Source organism: Oncorhynchus mykiss, chromosome 10 (assembly GCF_013265735.2).
Source record: "Oncorhynchus mykiss isolate Arlee chromosome 10, USDA_OmykA_1.1, whole genome shotgun sequence".
NCBI classification, from domain to species: domain Eukaryota; kingdom Metazoa; phylum Chordata; class Actinopteri; order Salmoniformes; family Salmonidae; genus Oncorhynchus; species Oncorhynchus mykiss.
The window spans coordinates 69,425,557-69,449,871 of NC_048574.1; the positions used below are offsets into that span (position 1 = coordinate 69,425,557).

The 24,315-nt window shown below is 42.6% G+C and overlaps 1 protein-coding gene across 5 annotated transcripts in view; it reads left to right on the plus strand.

Moving 5' to 3' along the window:
* The window catches only part of LOC110497353 (coronin-2A), a 58,463-nt gene extending 35,124 nt beyond the window's left edge, over window positions 1-23,339 (plus strand). For 4 of the 5 annotated variants that reach the window (XM_036933719.1, XM_036933717.1, XM_036933718.1 and 1 more), the window contains exons 5-12: window positions 4,797-4,976; window positions 5,640-5,756; window positions 6,592-6,696; window positions 11,516-11,612; window positions 12,649-12,761; window positions 18,462-18,552; window positions 19,572-19,834; window positions 20,055-23,339. In XM_036933719.1, the coding sequence (XP_036789614.1) occupies window positions 4,797-4,976; window positions 5,640-5,756; window positions 6,592-6,696; window positions 11,516-11,612; window positions 12,649-12,761; window positions 18,462-18,552; window positions 19,572-19,834; window positions 20,055-20,186 (1,098 nt within the window). In that variant the 3' untranslated portion in view covers window positions 20,187-23,339. The remainder of the gene's footprint in view (window positions 1-4,796; window positions 4,977-5,639; window positions 5,757-6,591; window positions 6,697-11,515; window positions 11,613-12,648; window positions 12,762-18,461; window positions 18,553-19,571; window positions 19,835-20,054) is intronic. The other variant, XM_036933720.1, reaches the window with a different exon arrangement.
* Window positions 23,340-24,315: the final 976 nt, after the last annotated feature.

Sequence of the window (24,315 nt, forward strand, 5' to 3'; positions counted from 1 at the left end):
AACTAGACTACACATAGAAATAATAAACTAGAACACCCCACAGTCGTGCCCTGAACTACTTCACCATAGCAAATAAAGGCTTTCTATGGCCAGGACGTGACACCTACTATATTTATTTCTCAACTTTCCTAATATTAAGCACATTGCTTCTCTTTACAACAGGAGTATAGCCTACCTGTCTGGCATGACAATTAACCACGGGAAAAGCGTCCTCCATTCGCTACTTAAGTGCATCGATGACATATTTTTTTCCGGGACAGGTAAAGACAAGATTAAATCAGTAGTGTGATGGGTGACAATATTAGCCTATCACTTGCCAATGATGCCCAGCGTAAGGCAAGAAACAGCACAAGCTTTTTTTTTGCAACTTTTTAAAATCCTAATCGCACACCTCATGTAGCCTAGCCCATAGACCTATATGTTTTGATAAGGTTTGTATCACACCTCATGTAGCCTAGCCCATAGACCTATATGTTTTGATAAGGTTAGTATCACACCTCATGTAGCCTAGCCCATAGACCTATATGTTTTGATAAGGTTAGTATCACACCTCATGTAGCCTAGCCCATAGACCTATATGTTTTGATAAGGTTAGTATCACACCTCATGTAGCCTAGCCCATAGACCTATATGTTTTGATAAGGTTTGTATCACACCTCATGTAGCCTAGCCCATAGACCTATATGTTTTGATAAGGTTTGTATCACACCTCATGTAGCCTAGCCCATAGACCTATATGTTTTGATAAGGTTAGTATCACACCTCATGTAGCCTAGCCCATAGACCTATATGTTTTGATAAGGTTAGTATCACACCTCATGTAGCCTAGCCCATAGACCTATATGTTTTGATAAGGTTTGTATCACACCTCATGTAGCCTAGCCCATAGACCTATATGTTTTGATAAGGTTAGTATCACACCTCATGTAGCCTAGCCCATAGACCTATATGTTTTGATAAGGTTTGTATCACACCTCATGTAGCCTAGCCCATAGGCCTATATGTTTTGATAAGGTTTGTATCACACCTCATGTAGCCTAGCCCATAGACCTATATGTTTTGATAAGGTTTGTATCACACCTCATGTAGCCTAGCCCATAGACCTATATGTTTTGATAAGGTTAGTATCACACCTCATGTAGCCTAGCCCATAGACCTATATGTTTTGATAAGGTTTGTATCACACCTCATGTAGTCTAGCCCATAGACCTATATGTTTTGATAAGGTTTGTATCACACCTCATGTAGCCTAGCCCATAGACCTATATGTTTTGATAAGGTTTGTATCACACCTCATGTAGCCTAGCCCATAGACCTATATGTTTTGATAAGGTTAGTATCACACCTCATGTAGTCTAGCCCATAGACCTATATGTTTTGATAAGGTTTGTATCACACCTCATGTAGCCTAGCCCATAGACCTATATGTTTTGATAAGGTTAGTATCACACCTCATGTAGCCTAGCCCATAGACCTATATGTTTTGATAAGGTTAGTATCACACCTCATGTAGCCTAGCCCATAGACCTATATGTTTTGATAAGGTTAGTATCACACCTCATGTAGCCTAGCCCATAGGCCTATATGTTTTGATAAGGTTAGTATCACACCTCATGTAGCCTAGCCCATAGACCTATATGTTTTGATAAGGTTTGTATCACACCTCATGTAGCCTAGCCCATAGACCTATATGTTTTGATAAGGTTAGTATCACACCTCATGTAGCCTAGCCCATAGACCTATATGTTTTGATAAGGTTAGTATCACACCTCATGTAGCCTAGCCCATAGGCCTATATGTTTTGATAAGGTTTGTATCACACCTCATGTAGCCTAGCCCATAGGCCTATATGTTTTGATAAGGTTAGTATCACACCTCATGTAGCCTAGCCCATAGGCCTATATGTTTTGATAAGGTTAGTATCACACCTCATGTAGCCTAGCCCATAGACCTATATGTTTTGATAAGGTTTGTATCACACCTCATGTAGTCTAGCCCATAGGCCTATATGTTTTGATAAGGTTAGTATCACACCTCATGTAGCCTAGCCCATAGGCCTATATGTTTTGATAAGGTTTGTATCACACCTCATGTAGCCTAGCCCATAGGCCTATATGTTTTGATAAGGTTTGTATCACACCTCATGTAGCCTAGCCCATAGGCCTATATGTTTTGATAAGGTTTGTATCACACCTCATGTAGCCTAGCCCATAGGCCTATATGTTTTGATAAGGTTTGTATCACACCTCATGTAGCCTAGCCCATAGGCCTATATGTTTTGATAAGGTTTGTATCACACCTCATGTAGTCTAGCACATAGACCTATATGTTTTGATAAGGTTTGTATCACACCTCATGTAGTCTAGCCCATAGACCTATATGTTTTGATAAGGTTTGTATCACACCTCATGTAGCCTAGCCCATAGACCTATATGTTTTGATAAGGTTTGTATCACACCTCATGTAGTCTAGCCCATAGACCTATATGTTTTGATAAGGTTTGTATCACACCTCATGTAGCCTAGCCCATAGACCTATATGTTTTGATAAGGTTTGTATCACACCTCATGTAGCCTAGCCCATAGACCTATATGTTTTGATAAGGTTTGTATCACACCTTATGTAGTCTAGCCCATAGACCTATATGTTTTGATAAGGTTAGTATCACACCTCATGTAGCCTAGCCCATAGACCTATATGTTTTGATAAGGTTTGTATCACACCTCATGTAGCCTAGCCCATAGGCCTATATGTTTTGATAAGGTTTGTATCACACCTCATGTAGCCTAGCCCATAGACCTATATGTTTTGATATGGTTTGTATCACACCTCATGTAGCCTAGCCCATAGACCTATATGTTTTGATAAGGTTTGTATCACACCTCATGTAGCCTAGCCCATAGACCTATATGTTTTGATAAGGTTTGTATCACACCTCATGTAGCCTAGCCCATAGACCTATATGTTTTGATAAGGTTTGTATCACACCTCATGTAGCCTAGCCCATAGACCTATATGTTTTGATAAGGTTAGTATCACACCTCATGTAGCCTAGCCCATAGACCTATATGTTTTTGATAAGGTTTGTATCACAACTGAAGTGGCCAAATAACTTCTTAAAATGAAGCTCATTAATCCACTTTTCACCATAGAAAATGCACCTTTATAATAAAAGCATTACATGCATAATCACATTTGTGGTCACTTTTGAGAATGGGGTTTTCATGCTCATGGAACATTTGCGCTTACAGCCTACTGCCGTGTGTGCGTTGCTGTGCTTCTAATGTGAAGAAATAGTTTAATCGTTTATCAACTTTTTAAGCTAAACGTTATCATCTGTTGCATCAGGCTCATTGCTTAAAACAGTTTTTTTGATGCTAGTTGTTGTATTAATTTGGGATCTATCACATCCCACAACTGTCCCAGACTATGTTTGGAATATTTAGAATAGGTCAACTTATGTACTATGGGGGATAGTAGATTGACATAGGCTAGTGCTTTTGCTGTTCTTTAGGTCTACTCATCGTGTTGGCTGACAAAAAGTACATTTGGACAGTTCTTCCAGTATCTTCAATATGCACCTCTGAATTGGATAAGGACACTCGCAGTTGCGTCCACAATGTGTCAGTCTTCACTTGTAGCCTGTGAGAAAAACCCCAATCACGTGACGGAGAGCCATGTGAGTGAGAGGTGCTTCGGCACGCAGCTGGGAGGAGGAAATTATAATTATTATATTCAGCCCAAGTGCACAAAGGCCACTGGTGGTAAAAGGCATGGATTCGAGGCATTATCAAGTGCTTGTCAAATTGTGAATGAGAGACTGATGAAGTGTGTACAGCCTGCGCAAAAAAAACAAAGCAGAGCTCATGCCTTTCATGTGACTTTATTCAAATCATCGTTAGTCGCATCATGCAGCCTTAGAATGTTTTGAACATCTAAACATATATCCCAAAATTTGTATCACATATGACATAAATAACCTATTTCTTTTTTAACCTCTCAACACAGAATAGCCCCATGTGCGCACTCCCTCAAATCGTTTGGAGAAAATATCCTTTTTGTTTTATTCAGCTATGTTCAATTGTATTCTTCATACTATAAAATAATGCCACCGTATTCAAATAAAATCTTGTCTGCTGAATGAACTAGTGTAGCCCACAGCCATATGGCATAGCCAGATCAGGGCCTAACATAAGGACAACTCAGAGTATGCTATTCTGTTCTTCTGAAATATACTATATTTTCTTCATATGGTGGTGTAGGCTATATTACATGGATTTGTTAGACTTTTTAAAATGTAAAGTCTCTATTAGTGGCTCTATGTGTAGAAGACAGGAGATCCTAAATGTGTTTATGTTAATTACCGTGACACCGGAAGTTATTTGCTTCACAATCACCGGCTGACAAAATTTCATGACCGCCACAGCCCTAGGTGGAAACAAACTAAAACACACACATTTTACCTTTATTTAACTAGGCAAGTCAGTTAAGAACAAATTATTATTTACAATGGCGGCATACCCCTGCCAAACCCTAACCTGGACGACACTGGTCCAATTGTGCACCACCCTATGGGACTCCCAATCATGGCCGGTTGTGATACAGCCTGGAATCAAACCAGGGTCTGTAGTGACGCCTCAATCATTGAGATGCAGTGCCTTAGACTGCTGCGCCACCCGGGACCCCACACACACACCCTGCTCGACTGTCGAGTTACAGAATTGAAAATCCTTTGTCAATCTGTTTGTACTTTCAGTATCTGATTTCATAACATGCGTGTGTGTGTCCTTCCTCAGGTGATGATCTGGAACCTGGACAGCCCTGAGGCGGTGATAAAGAACCCGGTGCGGACCATCAGCCACCACACTGACGTGGTGCTCTCCATGTCCTTCAATACCGATGGCAGCAGGCTGGCCACGTCCTGCAAGGACAAGAAGATCAGGGTTCTAGAGCCACGCACTGGGAACCTGCTACAGGTCTGTACGGGTGGGGCTGCTGGGTTTGTGTGTTTGTCTGTAGTTGTATTCAAGTATTACATTTTTTTTGTCGTAATGCTATTGTCCTCGGTAACAGTGATATAATTACTATTTATATCAACACGGTGCTTAGGATTCTCCTTCTCTCCTTGTCCTGTGCCCTTCCACGCCCCTCCAGCACCACACAGCCAAAACTGACACCTCCCCATCGGCCGCCCCATAGACCCCTGGGATCTGCACCCACCCAGCCACCCCATGACTCATGTTCTCTCTGTTCTCACTCTCCTCTCCGCCCCTCAAACCAGCTGACGTGGCAATGTGCAGATAGTGACACAGTGATGTTGCAAAGACCTATTTGTGCAGACACGATGTGCTGACGTTTAAAATATCATGTTTATACAGACGCCAATAGACTGTTTACTTCTGAAACTACTGAAACCCCAGGAGCATGACACCCATAACATCTCACATACTGTGATGCAATGTGAATACATTAGTTAAAACAACTCTGTAGGGTTATCTATCCACCATGTTTCTTCAAATCATCATTTCATCTCTGACCAATCTGGTTAAATATAGACTCAATAAAACATTTAGAAATAAACCTCTTGTCATAGACTTTTTTAGTTTTTTGATTTGTTTGTTTCCTGCTGTGTTTTTCAGGAGGCCAACTGTAAGAACCACAAAGCCAGCAAGGTGCTGTTCCTGGGGAACCTCAAGATGCTGCTGTCCACCGGCAGCTCCCGCTGGAACCACAGACAGATGGCCCTCTGGGACCAGGTACACAACCACACTACTGATAGAGGCTGCCCTTAGGCACAGATCTAGGGTCAGTTTACATGTTGACAGATGGCCCTCTGGGACCAGGTAGGTACACAACCACACTACTGATAGAGGCTGCCCTTAGGCACAAATCTAGGGTCAGTTTACATGTTGACAGATGGCCCTCTGAGACCAGGCACATAACCACACTGCTAGGATTTGCTGTCTCACCCACAATCGCTGATATCAACCATTAAGGATATGTAAAACTGACCTTAGAGCAGTGTGTAGGAGCAACTTCATCGTACTTTGGTAGAGGCTGACCCTGAGGAACCGTGCTAGGAACAGCTTGCTTCCCCAATTCAGGGGGGCAAATTCAAAACTGACCTTAGATCAGTGTCAATTAGTGATGACTTCATCTTATTGTGATCAAACAAACGGCTCCCTCTGCTGCCAAATGGGTGTATCTCCAAATAGAAATCCTGTGGGATGCTTTCATGCAAAAGCCCCAAACACAAATAGTATCTGTTTTGGTTATGTCATTTATCATCTGATTCCTCCCTGCATGTGTTTGTGGCACAACAACCAGTATTTTATTTGAAAACAACCACTGTATGTTGGTGTGTGTGTGTATCTGAGGGGGCGGGGAGATTATGACTGCAACACGGATTAGGGGGTTTTCAACAGTCAATCTTTTTAATTCTGTACTGGGAGACATGTTCATGTTACCTCCACTTTAATGAAACCTCCATTCTTATTGAAGTTATAAGATGTTCTTGCCTTGAGTTTTAACAAGTTTAGTTGATTAAGTAATCGTGTGTGTGTGTGTGTGTGTGTGTGTGTGTGTCTACAGGAGGACCTAGATGTGCCTTTGTTACAGGAGGACCTAGATGGTTCGTCTGGGGTGCTCTTCCCTTTCTACGACCCAGACACACACATGCTCTACATAGCAGGGAAGGTGGGTCTCTGGTACTTGGCTGGTTGAGACACAACACATTCCCATCAAGGTCTTCTGGTTGAATGAATTCTACTACGTTTTAAATGGTTGACTCTTTAAGAACAAGAGCACACACACACAAACATGCCTACATGTTTGACAGGTGTCTCTCTCTCTCTTTCTCCCTGTCTCTATCTCTGTCTCTCTCCCCCCTCTCTCTCTGTCTCTATCTCTCCCTCTCTCCCCCTCTCTCTCTGTCTCTCTCTCTCTGTCTCTCTCTCTCTCCCTTTCTCTCTCTCTCTCTACCTCCCTCTCTGTCTCTCTCTACCTCCCTCTGTCTCTCTCTACCTCCCTCTGTCTCTCTCTACCTCCCTCTCTGTCTCTCTCTACCTCCCTCTCTGTCTCTCTCTCCCTCCCTCTCTCTGTCTGTCTCTCTCTCCCTCTCCCTTTCTCTCTGTCTCTCTACCTCCCTCTCTGTCTCTCTACCTCCCTCTCTGTCTCTCTCTACCTCCCTCTCTGTCTCTCTACCTCCTTCTCTGTCTCTCTACCTCCCTCTCTGTCTCTCTCTACCTCCCCCTCTCTGTCTCTCTCCCTCTCTCTGTCTCTCTCTCTCTCTCTCTCGCTCTCTCTGTCTCACTCTCTCCCTTTCTCTCTGTCTCTCTCTACGTCTCTCTCTACCTCCCTCTCTGTCTCTCTCTACCTCCCTCTCTCTGTCTCTCTCTACCTCCCTCTCTCTTTCCATCTCTCTCTACCTACCTCTCTCTTTCCATCTCTCTCTCTACCTCCCTCTCTCTTTCCATCTCTCTCTACCTACCTCTCTCTTTCCATCTCTCTCTCTCTCTCTCCCCACCTTTCTCTGTCTCTCTCTGTCTCTCTCTCCCCAACTCTTTCTCTCTGTCTCTCTCTCCATCTCTCTCTCTGTCTCTCTCTCCATCTCCCTCTCTCTGTCTCTCTCTCCGTCTCTCTCTCTCTTTCCCTCTCTCTCTCCCTTTCTCTCTGTCTCTCTCTCTACCTCCCTCTCTCTCTACCCCCCTCTCTCTTTCCATCTCTCTCTCTCTCTCTCTCTCTCCCCATCTTTCTCTCTCTCTCTCCCCATCTTTCGCTCTCTCTCTCTCCCCATCTTTTTCTCTGTCTCTCTCTCCATCTCTCTCTGTCTCTCTCTCACCATCTCTTTCTCTCTATGTCTCTCTCTCCAGCTCTCTCTCCCCATCTCTTTCTCTCTGTATCTCTCTCCATCTCAATTCAATTCAATTCAAGGGGCTTTATTGGCATGGGAAACGTGTTAACATTGCCAAAGCAAATGAGGTAGATAATATATAAAAGTGAAATAAACAATAAAAATTAACAGTAAACATTACACATACAGAAGTTTCAAAACAATAAAGACATTGCAAATGTCATATTATATATATATATATATATATATATATATATATATATATATATATATATATATATATATATATACACAGTGTTGTGACAATGTGCAAATGGTTAAAGTACACAAGGGAAAATAAATAAGCATAAATATGGGTTGTATTTACAATGGTGTTTGTTCTTCACTGGTTGCCCTTTTCTTGTGGCAACAGGTCACAAATCTTGCTGCTGTGATGGCACACTGTGGAATTTCACCCAGTAGACATGGGAGTTTATCAAAATTGGATTTGTTTTCGAATCTTTTGTGGATCTGTGTAATCTGAGGGAAATATGTGTCTCTAATATGGTCATACATTGGGCAGGAGGTTAGGAAGTGCAGCTCAGTTTCCACCTCATTTTGTGGGCAGTGTGCACATAGCCTGTCTTCTCTTGAGATCCATGTCTGTCTAAGGTGGCCTTTCTCAATAGCAAGGCTATGCTCACTAAGTCTGTACATAGTCAAAGCTTTCCTTAAGTTTGGGTCAGTCACAGTGGTCAGGTATTCTGCCACTGTGTACTCTCTGTTTAGGGCCAAATAGCATTCTAGTTTGCTCTTGTTTTTTTGTTAATTCTTTCTTCTTTCCAATGTGTCAAGTAATTATCTTTTTGTTTTCTCGTGATTTGGTTGGGTCTAATTGTGCTCGGTTGGACTCGTGACACAAATGTAAAATGTTCCTGTTTTGATTAATTTAATGGAGTGAGTTAGGTCTGCTCTGTACCAAATTAGCATAGTCCCTTCCCTGTTTCACACCTGGTAGTTTGGTGGATGGGACTACCAGCTCTCTGCAACCTAGAGGGCAACCAGTGGGTCCGTCTCCTCTATAACAGGTTTCTTGCAGGATGACAATGTCTGTATTACCGATTTCTTTGGTGAAGTCCGGGTTCCTGCTCTTTAGGTCAAAGGCAGATGACCTCAGGCCTTGGATATTCCAGGATGATATAGTGAAGGCTTTTTGTTCCATAAAGTGTACAATGTTGTTGGTCGTGGTTTGGCCTCAGGCCAGTAAGTGTGAGCAGAGCCTGCTGAGCATCTGGTACATGCCATTGGCTTGGGCGAGTGTAAGAGTGGGGGTTGGGCCTGTTTGCCCGCTCACTACCTGGGCGTATGTGTGACTTCCATGTTGAGGCCCTCTTTGTGGGAGTGGGGGGCATGGGGTGGGCAGGAGTGGCATAGGTCTGATCTGAGGGGGCCTAAATGGGGTGTGGGCATGGTTGACGTGGGGCGGTGTTGATTGGTTGGGGCTGGGGTGTGGATGTGTCTGGGGGTGCTGTGGTCTGGATGTAAGTCCTCTTGGCGTGGGTCCTCTATGTGTGGGTTCAGGGGGGGGGGGGGTCCTGCAGGTCTTGGAGGGTGTCTCGCTGGTCTGGGTGGGGTGTCTATTGATCTTTTTATTTATTTTTATTTCACCTTCATTTAACCAGGTAGGCTAGTTGAGAACAAGTTCTCATTTGCAACTGCGACCTGCGATCTGTTTCTCCTGTGTGAAGTGTTGGGGATGCGTTTGAGAGCGATGTCCTTTAGAGTCCGGGCAATGGTGGACACTGCTGCCTTGTAGAGGTGGACCTGGTCATAAAGGCTGTTCAAGTCCAGGGTGGAGTGGTGGGCCAGGAAAACATTTGGTTTTGAGGCACAGTCATGGGAAATACTTGCGTTTACCCGCTGTATTGTGGCAGGGTGGAAGTATTTTCGTGGTATCAGGGTGGAGATAACCACTTGTGCGTTGGGAAAAGTAGAAGAAGCCTTTTCAATCACTCCCTTCAGTGCTGTGGCCACCCTTTCCTGCTGTGTTCTCAGGTCGTTGTGCCTGTGTGTATTATTATGTGGCTGGGTGACCCTAGTTGGTCCTCAGACAGAAGGTCTAGGGCGCGCTGGACACCAGAGTTTAGACACACTGTGTTTGGGAAAAAGGTTTTTTCTTCTATATATTTCCCATTTGAGTCCATAAGGAGTACAATCTTCTGTTAACAAAGGGGTAGTGTGCTAATATAGCACTGTGCCATGCCAGGGGATGGTTTGTGTGGAAGATAAGGTTGCTGATGTTCCCATTTTTGTAATAGTCAGCAAAAAGTGTCTCTTGATTTTCCATAAGGAGCTTCATTTTGTAATCTTTTCTTGCCTTATCATTCTTTACATACACAGGGAACTGTATTTTAATTACCTCTGAACAGCGGGAGGGAGCTTCTAAGGCCTCTCCATTTGGTTGGAGTAGACTGTTTGACTCTCCTGCCATTGTTGGGCTAATGGGCTTTGTTACCTCTGATTTGACACGCCAGTGCTAGTTGAAGCTGTATCAAGCTTGGCAGAATTATGTTAGCATTCAGTCCTTATAAAGTAATGTTGTGTATTTTTCTTCTTGGCTTTTGGAAATAGAATATAGTTTCAAACTAAACATTACTCACTCAGTTCCAGGTTGGGTGGTGTTTTCAGGTTTCTGTTGTTTTCCAGAGAATTTGCTGTGTAGAATAATAATCCTTGGTAGTTGTGAGCCTTCCAGGTGATTCCGTAATTCCGTCCAAAATCAGGTTGTAGGTTTTGAGTTTTGATTTGAAGTGAGGGTTATGTTGTAGAGGGTAGCATCCTGTATGTGTTCCTGACAAAAAAATCTAACTCTAAATCTATTTTTTTAAAGAAAATGTTGAAAAATGCAGGAGCTCATCTGATCGTGACCTCTGTTCTCTGCTCTCTCTCTCTCCCCCCATCTCTTTCTGTCTGTCTCTCTCCCCATCTCTTTCTCTCTCTCTCTCTCCATATCTCTCTCCCCCCATCTCTTTCTCTATATGTCTCTCTCCATCTCTCTCCCCCATCTCTTTTTCTCTGTCTCTGTCTCTCTCTCCCCATATCTTTCTCACTGCCTCTCTCTGTCTCTCTTCTCTCTCTCCCCATCTCTTTCTCTCTGTCTCTCTCTCTCTCTCTCTCTCTCCATCTCTCTCTCCCCATCTCTTTCTCTCCATCTCTCTCTCCATCTCTCCCCATCTCTTTCTCTCTGTCTTCATCTCTCTCTCTACATCTCTTTCTCGCTATGTCTCTCTCCATCTCTCTCTCTCCCCATCTCTTTCTCTATATGTATCTCTCTCTCTCTCTCTCTCTCTCCCTATCTCTTTCTCTATATGTCTCTCTCCATCTCTCTCTCTCTCTCCACATCTCTTTCTTTCTATGTCTCTCTTTCTCTGTCTCTCTCTCTCTCCCCATCTCTTTCTCTCTGTCTCTCTCTCTCTCTTCTCTCTCTCCCCATCTCTTTCTCTCTGTCTCTTTCTCTCTCTCTCTCTCCCCATCTCTTTCTCTCTATGTCTCGCTCTCTCCATCTCTTTCTCTCTATGTCTGTCTCTCCATCTCTCTCTCTCTCCCCATCTCTTTCTCTCTCTCTCTCTGTCTCTCTCTCTCTCCATCTCTTTCTCTCTATGTCTCTCTCTCCATCTCTCTCAGGGTGATGGTAATATCCGGTACTATGAGATCAGCTCAGAGAAGCCCTACATGCACTTCCTCACAGAGTACCGCTCACACACTCCTCAGAAAGGAATGGGTAAGCACACGCACATGCGCGCACACACACCCACACACACACACTGTGTGCACCTGCAACCAAACCAGATGTGCAAATGACCCAGTTGATTTGACTAGCCAAAAAGGTGATTCCAAGGCTTTCAGTCATGTGTTATGATGAGAATGACTTACGACATGAATAATACTACCATCAGCAGTAACAACAGAAGCACTAGGGTTCATAGTGGTGGAACAGCAGTACTAGTTACATTTGACATTTGATTCATTTAGAGAATGCTCTTATCCTCTGCCTCTGGAGTTGAACAACTTACTCACCGTTGAAGGGCTTGAATAGGACGCAAAGTCAAGTTGCAGTCCCTTGTTGGCAAGACTTAGAATCAACAAACTCATCGGACATGGACAGTATCAAACAATGAAACCGTGATTGAGATGGGAGTGTTTGTCTGATGCTGACTAGACAGGCCACGTTGCGTGTGCGAGGGTTGCTAAATAAACGTACACGTAGATGTTATTCAATCATTTCATCCAAACTGCTCGCGGCATCAACGAGCGTCTGCGTAGCCAGGCTCTACATGGTTCTATTTGAGACGCTTGACGCACTACAAGTCCCGCCTCTCCCATCTACTCATTGGTTTTCACGAGCATACTAACCCACGTGGGGATTGAAAGAGGAACGAGGAGGGGATAATCAAAGAATACGAACTTGGTTTCCCCTTTTATTTGTGAATGAATTGTTGGAGTGGAGATGGGTCCACATTCTACTAAGATCCAGCTAAAAAGAGGGCCATATGCATTTCAGGTAAAATAATAACCCAAATGTTTATCTCGTAGGGAAAAATTGTTAGCAAAAGCAAGCTAACTAAATGTCCATGAATGTTTCATGTGTGTTTCGACCTGTCCCCAAATTAATATTGGTTTTGGTATTTTAACCTGCGTGTCATGAACACGTCTGGTGGGGATAGACAACAAGCACACACGTGGGGCCGGTTTGGTCAAGGTGTCAGAAACAGGCAGTGCTACTAACTTCCTGTGTGTGTGTGTCCCTCCACCCTCAGGTATCATGCCAAAGAGAGGCCTGGACGTGAGCTCCTGTGAGGTGTTCAGGTTCTACAAACTGGTGACGATCAAGGCCCTCATCGAACCCCTCTCCATGATCGTACCTCGCAGGGTAAGAACCCCTGACACACCAACACAGACGACCAGAACATCTAGGATAACAATCTACTGGGCACTAGAACACAATGTAGTCACAATCTACTGGGCACTAGAACACAACGTAGTCACAATCTACTGAGCACTAGAGCACAATGTAGTCACAATCTACTGGGCACTAGAACACAACGTAGTCACAATCTACTGAGCACTAGAACACAATGTAGTCACAATCTACTGAGCACTAGAACACAATGTAGTCACAATCTACTGAGCACTAGAGCACAATGTAGTCACAATCTACTGAGCACTAGAGCACAAATAGTCAATCTACTGAGCACTAGAACACAATGTAGTCACAATCTACTGAGCACTAGAACACAATGTAGTCACAATCTACTGAGCACTAGAGCACAAATAGTCAATCTACTGAGCACTAGAACACAATGTAGTCACAATCTACTGAGCACTAGAACACAATGTAGTCACAATCTACTGATCACTAGAACACAATGTAGTCACAATCTACTGGGCACTAGAACACAATGTAGTCACAATCTACTGAGCACTAGAACACAATGTAGTCACAATCTACTGAGCACTAGAACACAATGTAGTCACAATCTACTGAGCACTAGAACACAAATAGTCAATCTACTGATCACTAGAACACAATGTAGTCACAATCTACCGAGCACTAGAACACAATGTAGTCACAATCTACTGAGCACTAGAACACAATGTAGTCACAATCTACTGAGCACTAGAACACAATGTAGTCACAATCTACTGAGCACTAGAACACAATGTAGTCACAATCTACTGAGCACTAGAACACAATGTAGTCACAATCTACTGAGCACTAGAACACAATGTAGTCACAATCTACTGAGCACTAGAACACAATGTAGTCACAATCTACTGAGCACTAGAACACAATGTAGTCACAATCTACTGAGCACTAGAACACAATGTAGTCACAATCTACTGAGCACTAGAACACAATGTAGTCACAATCTACTGAGCACTAGAACACAATGTAGTCACAATCTACTGAGCACTAGAACACAATGTAGTCACAATCTACTGAGCACTAGAACACAATGTAGTCACAATCTACTGGGCACTAGAACACAATGTAGTCACAATCTACTGAGCACTAGAACACAATGTAGTCACAATCTACTCAGCACTAGAACACAATGTAGTCACAATCTACTGAGCACTAGAACACAATGTAGTCACAATCTACTGAGCACTAGAACACAATGTAGTCACAATCTACTGAGCACTAGAACACAATGTAGTCACAATCTACTGAGCACTAGAACACAATGTAGTCAATCTACTGATCACTAGAACACAATGTAGTCACAATCTACTGAGCACTAGAACACAATGTTGTCACAATCTACTGAGGACTAGAACACAATGTAGTCACAATCTACTGAGCACTAGAACACAATGTAGTCACAATCTGCTGAGCACTAGAACACAATGTAGTCACAATCTACTGAGCACTAGAACACTATGTAGTAACAATCTACTGAGCACTACAACACAATATAGTCAATCTACTGATCACTAGAACACAATGTAGTCACAATCTACTGAGCACTAGAACACAAATAGTCAATCTACTGATCACTAGAACACAATGTAGTCACAATCTACTGAGCACTAGAACACAAATAGTCAATCTACTGATCACTAGAACACAATGTAGTCACAATCTACTGAGCACTAGAACACAATGTGGTCACAATCTACTGAGCACTAGAACACAATGTAGTCACACTCTACTGAGCACTAGAACACAAATAGTCAATCTACTGATCACTAGAACACAATGTAGTCACAATCTACTGATCACTAGAACACAATGTAGTCACAATCTACTGATCACTAGAACACAATGTAGTCACATTCTACTGAGCACTAGAACACAAATAGTCAATCTACTGATCACTAGAACACAATGTAGTCACAATCTACTGAGCACTAGAACACAAATAGTCAATCTACTGATCACTAGAACACAATGTAGTCACACTCTACTGAGCACTAGAACACAAATAGTCAATCTACTGATCACTAGAACACAATGTAGTCATAATCTACTGATCACTAGAACACAATGTAGTCACAATCTACTGATCACTAGAACACAATGTAGTCACAATCTACTGAGCACTAGAACACAAATAGTCAATCTACTGAGCACTAGAACACAATGTAGTCACAATCTACTCAGCACTAGAACACAATGTAGTCACAATCTACTGAGCACTAGAACACAATGTAGTCACAATCTACTGAGCACTAGAACACAATGTAGTCACAATTTACTGAGCACTAGAACACAATATAGTCACAATCTACTGAGCACTAGAACACATAGTAAATCTACTGAGCACTAGAACACAATGTAGTCACAATCTACTGAGCACTAGAACACAATGTAGTCACAATCTACTGAGCACTAGAACACAATATAGTCACAATCTACTGAGCACTAGAACACAAATAGTAAATCTACTGAGCACTAGAACACAATGTAGTCACAATCTACTGAGCACTAGAACACAAATAGTCAATCTACTGAGCACTAGAACACAATGTAGTCACAATCTACTGAGCACTAGAACACAATGTAGTCACAATCTACTGAGCACTAGAACACAATGTAGTCACAATCTACTGAGCACTAGAACACAATGTAGTCACAATCTACTGAGCACTAGAACACAATGTAGTCACAATCTACTGGGCACTAGAACACAATGTAGTCAAATCTACTGAGCACTAGAACACAATGTAGTCACAATCTACTGAGCACTAGAACACAATGTAGTCACAATCTACTGAGCACTAGAACACAATGTAGTCACAATCTACTGGGCACTAGAACACAATGTAGTCACAATCTACTGAGCACTAGAACACAATGTAGTCACAATCTACTCAGCACTAGAACACAATGTAGTCACAATCTACTGAGCACTAGAACACAATGTAGTCACAATCTACTGAGCACTAGAACACAATGTAGTCACAATCTACTGAGCACTAGAACACAATGTAGTCACAATCTACTGAGCACTAGAACACAATGTAGTCAATCTACTGATCACTAGAACACAATGTAGTCACAATCTACTGAGCACTAGAACACAATGTAGTCACAATCTACTGAGGACTAGAACACAATGTAGTCACAATCTACTGAGCACTAGAACACAATGTAGTCACAATCTGCTGAGCACTAGAACACAATGTAGTCACAATCTACTGAGCACTAGAACACTATGTAGTAACAATCTACTGAGCACTACAACACAAATAGTCAATCTACTGATCACTAGAACACAATGTAGTCACAATCTACTGAGCACTAGAACACAATGTAGTCACAATCTACTGAGCACTAGAACACAATGTAGTCAATCTACTGATCACTAGAACACAATGTAGTCACAATCTACTGAGCACTAGAACACAATGTAGTCACAATCTACTGAGGACTAGAACACAATGTAGTCACAATCTACTGAGCACTAGAACACAATGTAGTCACAATCTGCTGAGCACTAGAACACAATGTAGTCACAATCTACTGAGCACTAGAACACTATGTAGTAACAATCTACTGAGCACTACAACACAAATAGTCAATCTACTGATCACTAGAACACAATGTAGTCACAACCTACTGAGCACTAGAACACAATGTGGTCACAATCTACTGAGCACTAGAACACAATGTAGTCACAATCTACTGAGCACTAGAACACAATGTAGTCACAATCTACTGAGCACTAGAACACAATGTAGTCACAATCTACTGAGCACTAGAGCACAATGTAGTCACAATCTACTGAGCACTAGAGCACAATGTAGTCACAATCTACTGAGCACTAGAACACAATGTGGTCACAATCTACTGAGCACTAGAACACAATGTAGTCACAATCTACTGAGCACTAGAACACAATGTAGTCACACTCTACTGAGCACTAGAACACAAATAGTCAATCTACTGATCACTAGAACACAATGTAGTCACAATCTACTGAGCACTAGAACACAATGTAGTCACAATCTACTGAGCACTAGAACACAATGTAGTCACAATTTACTGAGCACTAGAACACAATATAGTCACAATCTACTGAGCACTAGAACACAATATAGTCACAATCTACTGAGCACTAGAACACAAATAGTCAATCTACTGAGCACTAGAACACAATGTAGTCACAATCTACTGAGCACTAGAACACAATGTAGTCACAATCTACTGAGCACTAGAACACAATGTAGTCAATCTACTGATCACTAGAACACAATGTAGTCACAATCTACTGAGCACTACAACACAATGTAGTCACAATCTACTGATCACTAGAACACAATGTAGTCACAATCTACTGAGCACTAGAACACAATGTAGTCACAATCTACTGAGCACTAGAACACAATGTAGTCACAATCTACTGAGCACTAGAACACAATGTAGTCACAATCTACTGAGCACTAGAACACAATGTAGTCACAATCTACTGAGCACTAGAACACAATGTAGTCACAATCTACTGAGCACTAGAACACAATGTAGTCACAATCTACTGAGCACTAGAACACAATGTAGTCACAATCTACTGAGCACTAGAACACAATGTAGTCACAATCTACTGAGCACTAGAACACAATGTAGTCACAATCTACTGATCACTAGAACACAATGTAGTCACAATCTACTGAGCACTAGAACACAATATAGTCAATCTACTGAGCACTAGAACACAAATAGTCAATCTACTGAGCACTAGAACACAAATAGTAAATCTACTGAGCACTAGAGCACAAATAGTCAATCTACTGAGCACTAGAACACAATGTAGTCACAATCTACTGAGCACTAGAACACAATGTAGTCACAATCTACTGAGCACTAGAACACAATGTAGTCACAATCTACTGAGCACTAGAACACAATGTAGTCACAATCTACTGAGCACTAGAACACAATGTAGTCACAATCTACTGAGCACTAGAACACAATGTAGTCACAATCTACTGAGCACTAGAACACAATGTAGTCACAATCTACTGAGCACTAGAACACAATGTAGTCACAATCTACCGAGCACTAGAACACAATGAAGTCACAATCTACTGAGCACTAGAACACAATGAAGTCACAATCTACTGAGCACTAGAACACAAATAGTCAATCTACTCAGCACTAGAACACAATGTAGTCACAATCTACTGAGCACTAGAACACAGTGAAGTCACAATCTACTGAGCACTAGAACACAATGTAGTCACAATCTACCGAGCACTAGAACACAATGTAGTCACAATCTACTGAGCACTAGAACACAATGTAGTCACAATCTACTGAGCACTAGAACACAATGTAGTCACAATCTACTGAGCACTAGAACACAATGTAGTCACAATCTACTGAGCACTAGAACACAATGTAGTCACAATCTACTGAGCACTAGAACACAATGTAGTCACAATCTACTGAGCACTAGAACACAATGTAGTCACAATCTACTGAGCACTAGAACACAATGTAGTCACAATCTACTGAGCACTAGAACACAATGTAGTCACAATCTACTGATCCAAATGCTTTATTGCAATGTAGTGAAAACATGACAAACTCGGCATCAACTGTGTGTATTTGCATCCCCTGTAGTCGGAGTCGTACCAGGATGACATCTACCCCATGACGGCGGCGAGCGCGGCCGCCATGTCGGCCGAGGAGTGGCTTAGCGGCATTGACAAAGGTCAGAGGTCGTGGGGATAGGCAGGGTTATCGTATGCTGTTTCTCCATAGTTTAATAACATGAATTATGCAATGGGGAAACTGCAATAGAAAAGCACAAGTAGCTGGCTACACTGAGGAAACGAAGAACTGTATTCAAAAGAGATTTGTACATTATCAGTAGTATACGTATATTCAAGGGATATTTATACATTATGTATCAAAAAGTGTATTGTGTATTTCAATATGATCAGAATACGGATTATCAGTGTAAGGGGTCAGCCATCAGACATGCAGGCGCTTTCATTTACAGCAAGGTCACAATGCTTTCTCTCAATCCAAGGTCCTAATAGGGCCTAATGCTGAATATTAGTTCTCTGTTTGAGATAACATGGATTCCATTTGCTGCCCCCTACAGTGAAAAGGTCAAAGGAGGATCAAGATGTCCCTTTAGCTGACCATGAAATCTGTTTACCTACAGTAGATGCAGACCTGGGTTCAAATATTATTTAAAATCTTTCAAAAATGTGGAGCATTTTGCTTTAGCCTGCCTGGAGTACCAGATGGGCGGGGTTTGCAGTTTTGATACTATTCTATTGGTTCCATTGCCCCTGGCAAACTCAATTTAGCCCAGTTGAAGTATTTCAAATAGTGTTTGAACCCATGTCTGCCTAAAAGCCTCAGCTGCATCCTATTTGCTCCTCTACGAGATGTGATATTCTCATTTGTCATGTGAATGGCCAGGAAGTTGCCAATTATGCACCATTCATACAATATATACTACCCTGCAATGTCCTGTGCAAAGAAGACCGTGTAGAGTTTATATTCCATCATCCTCTATCATGTCTTTGAACCTTGATTTGGTTATAAATTGGGTTCGTAATTCAAATGTTCTGAATATATATATGTGTTGACCTTCAAAGAAATCTCGACAATGATAGCATTGTGTTGTGTTATCATCAACCAACCATATGTGAGACAGTAAGAAGGTAATCATTACATAAACATCATGTTTGCTCTCTCACCTTCCACCTCCACTAGGCCCGTTGCTCCAGTCTCTGAAGCCTGGGAGTCGAGTACCGGACTCCTACCCGGAGCTGAGCTCCGGCCTGGGCAGTAAGGGGCTGGGCAACTCCCTGGGCACTCGGAGGTCCCAGAGCCGACCAGGCCAACTGCAGCTGGCGTACATCCAGGACCAGCTTGGCAACAAGGAGTGCAGGAGTAAGACGTCTGTCAGCAATGGACAGGACCCCACGCTCTGCTCGCCTCCCAAAACAGAGAACGAGGTATGGGGCGGTTTCGATGTGAGTTACCCAGCTTGGCTGTATACTATTCTACCGTGGGCTGGGGAAGGTTTAGTCTATGGAGGCTGTACTGACTGTATCCTATCCCATCATGGGTAGGGTAGGAGTTTTGTAGGTGACTATATAGGGTCAGAAAATATGCTGGCCCTAGTCTTGCACTCACCAACATTCTTTCTCAATGTGTGTTCCGTGTGTGTGTGTGTGTGTGTTGGGTGTGCAGCTGCGTCTGAAGTTCCACAAGCAGCAGGAGGAGATCCGGCGTCTGCGGGAGATGCTCAACCAGAGGGACGTACGCATCAAGCAGCTGGAGCTGGAGATCAACAACGTGAGGAATTCCCAGGACTCGCACTGAGAAGAGGCTCCTCTTGCCCCCCTCCCCCGTCGTACCAAGCCACCCTCACCTCTCCCTGGATTACTCTCTGACCACCCCCTCCCCTGCTCTCTCACCCTGGGGGTCTCACTGTAATTAACACCCCTCGACCCCCACCTTCCTTACCCGAAAGACAAGGGCCCTTCCCAGGGGCCTCGCTGTCTCATCGCAGAACACTATCTGTCTATGTGGATCGGTCAAAGCCTCACCAGGGCTTCTCATGCCCCCCATATATGTACATACACCCATAGACTCTCAGTCACTCCTCAATATGTATCATATTTTAATGCTACTGCATCAACATACATGCAAGCCGCTTGTCCCTCTCCCTGCTCCTCTCCCCAAAGTCAGTTCCTTTTTCCTTTTGTACACTTCAGAGCTATGCAAGTTTGATGTATTTTAGTTTTGTTTTTGTGGTACAAAAAAAACATGTTTATGCCCTTTTTTATTTGAAAACGAATGAAAATAAGATGGACGTGCCTGTCTTTAAAAGATGCTGTGGTTGTCTGCTGGTTATATTTGAATGTTGTCCGGATGGGAGCAGATGTCACACATGATTGTAAGATACACTGAATTGATTTCCTATGCCTTGTGATTTTGCATATTTAAACAACTGTACATGGATGGATGCTGGTGGAGATGTCTGCGGTGATATCTAGAATGACAGAGTATATGTGTGGGTGAGAGAGAGAGAGAGAGAGAGGGGGAAAGAGACGTGCGTCATTTTGTATATATTGAGTCAATTTGGCTCTTTTGCATTTAAAGGTAGACTCAGCGATATGACGTAGATGCAGAAAGTAAACATAGTGGGTCAATTTCCACAACAACTAAGGGCGTTGAAGCGCGAGGCGAAACTTCTCCGCTTCATTTTGTCCCGCTACCGTTGTGTGAACAGCGTGAATGCGAACCCGTGCACATGCGCCGATACAGTGTGTGACTGTGTGAGAACGAAGTCTTGCATCTCACTCGTCACAATATCTGCGGTGCTGCTCGTGGCAACGTCATTTCACTGAGTCCAACTTTAATGAAGCTGCGTTTTGTTTTAATGACTGGTAAACTGGTGAAAGATCAAGCAACTGAAAGAACAATCGTTGCCCAGCAGCTTTTAAATACACCATTTATTTTTTCCCGAAAGCAGCACAGGGAATCTCACTTGTCGTTTTTAAAATTGCATTTATTTATTCTGTTTTTTTAATTTGTTGACCAAAAAAAAGGTAGTATGGAATGATGACCAATTACAGAGGCATGTTTTCACACCAGTGGCCACAGCCATGCTTCAGACACACCATTGAGTATGTCTAACACTATCAGATAACACACACACCACATCATGTAGGGAGTGGGTTGGTAGGCCACACAAGGTTTTACTGTTTGGTGCTGGTCCATCCGTTTTCATTGTTCCGAAGCCACTGTGTAAAAGTAGGAATGATTGTTTTAAAAAAGGGATTGAATGAACCTCAAAAAGCCATTGTGTAATATATGACTTAACAGGGAACTTGATAACTGTGTTGTTAATGTGTAAGTGCTGACCCAAGGGATTGGGTTGTCTCTTGAAAACAACAGAGGAAACTGTAAAAGGGAATATATGTGTTTGGAGCAGGCTCATTTGTTCAGGATAACACTAAGCCTTTGTTTTTGATATGATGTCCATTGCTTTTGTGATGCACTACAGAGGAGGCTGGTTGGAGGATCTGTAGGAGGACATGCTCATTTTAATGGCTGGAATGGAATGAATGTAACAGAGTCAAACATTTGTGTTTGATATCATTCCATTTATTCCATTCCAGCCATCACAATGAGCCCATCCTCCTATAGCGCCTCCCGCCAGCCTCCTCTGCAAGTACTTGGTGGTTCATAATATTTTGAAATGGAAATACTATGGCAAGAAATGGGATTGGAACTGCTCTGTAATTGTGCATCATAATATGTTAGTTAGACAATCAGAGACCCACTGCCCCTGTCCAAAGAAATGCAAGAGGTCAACGTTTGACTGTATTTAAATAGCAACATTTTACACAAGCACGGCACACATACGCCAAAATATAATTGTGAGCTATTCAACACTTGTGAGCAGGCATCTAGAGAAGACATCCCCTATTCCCATAGAGAACCGTGGTCAAAGAGCAGCATGAGGGCAAGCCAACCATTGTCACCGCTAGTATAGATTTATTAATAAAACATTAACATGTAACTGCATATGCTTGGATAATATTGCACTAAGTGGGCCAGGGCACCTGCAATGTGTTTGGTTTTAGCCTTATTTGTCAGCTCATAAATGCTATTGTATGTAGGCCACTGTAGCTCAGTCAGAGTATTGCCATTTGAAGGATAATATTTCTAAATGGTACTTGACTGAATGGAGTCACTACTTAGCTAATGGCACCTTAGGGAAGACAGTCTCAGAAACAATCCGGAAAGCGACTGTTATTGTAATCCAGATGGTCATTGTGGAGTGCATGTAGTCTATCTTGTCCAGCTAGCTTGGCATGTGTACTTTAGCAATAAGTCTCTCGGTCTTTTGTAGACCTTTTGCATTTACTGCCAACTACAATGGCTAGATATCTGGCAATCACATCCCTGTACTACTACTTTGGTGCTTGGGCCTCTTTAAGCATTGTAGACTTCACCGACTGCTGTATCCCATTTTTCTTCAGAAAAGATACGGTCAAGACCAAATCACAAAGTCCATTCCAGGGACTTGATGGCATTTTAAATCCCCAAACTGTGTGTGTGTCCCATTTACATTTTTACAGAAGCAATATTTTAGCAGTAGAAAGAGCAGTAGTTTGAGGGACATACACTACGATCACTAGCATTATCTTGCTCATTGGAAACTGTATAAGGACATCTGTATAAATAAGTTGAAAATGGAGGGTTTCTGCTGGGCAATATCATGACTGAGCCTTACTGTGCCTAAGAATCAAGCTGCAATTTGAGTTTTCTTTTGTATAGGTATTATGATGTCTTTCAGAACAAATATTATTATTAGTGTTCACACAACTCACAAATACAGTGAACAATTTATGAAATGATTCTAATTTTGTTCCTGTTATGTTTAATATTGTTTTTATATATATCAAGAACTACATCAGGTGTAGAGAATAAAAAAATAGGTGAAAACATTACTTTGGATAATTTACGTCTTTTTTCAAGTCTTTTGATACACATTTGAAGTCCCGCCCAGTTGACTACTTCAAAATTGTGAAAGTCCTCAATGGCACTTCCCATGCTAAAACGGGCTTTTGTGCACTAGTCCTCCATCGATCTCTATGGTTCAGGTGCATTATGACAAAGAGGAAGAGGGAGATCCAACTACCGGAAAATCTGACTCCCTCCAGCAGGTGGCATTTTTTGTTGTTGTTTAGCACACCAAGGAGTTTTTGTATGGAGGTCAATGAGAGTGTCACATTTTGTCAATAAAACAATGACTGGCTTATTTGCTATGTTTGTTTTAAAATAAGTTTTCGTAATGCTTAGGTGGTTGCAAGTGTACTGATATGTAAGACACGTGACATCCCGGCTACTTTACATCGGTGTTGTCTCGAGATGGCTATGCACATTCATGGCATGAGGCTAGTAGCATAGCATCTTTCTCCATTGACTACAGGTGGTTGACGTCAACATAATGAGATGTATCTACCAATCCAAAGAAAGGATAGGCGGGAGCTAGACACCCCACCGGGAGCTAGACACCCCAGCTTTGTGGACGAAGACTCCCATTGTTAGGGCGGACAGACAACTATCTTATCCATACTCTTTTAAAAAATGTTTTACCCCTTTTTCTCCCCAATTGGTAGTTACAGTCAGAGGCGAAGGCCGAGAGCCGTGCATCCTCCGAAACGCTTCTTGATGCAATGCCCACTTAACACGGAAGCCAGCCACACCAATGTGTCGGACGAAACACTGTACACCTGGTGACCCGTGTCAGCGTGCTCTGCACCTGGCCCACCACAGGAGTCGCTGGGGCGCGATGGGACAAGGACATCCCTCCCGGCCAAACCCTCCCCTAACCAGGACGACGCTGGGCCAATTGTGTGCCGCCCCATGGGTCTCCTAGTCGCGGCCGGCTGGGACAGAGCCTGGACTCGAACCCAGAATCTCTAGTAGCACA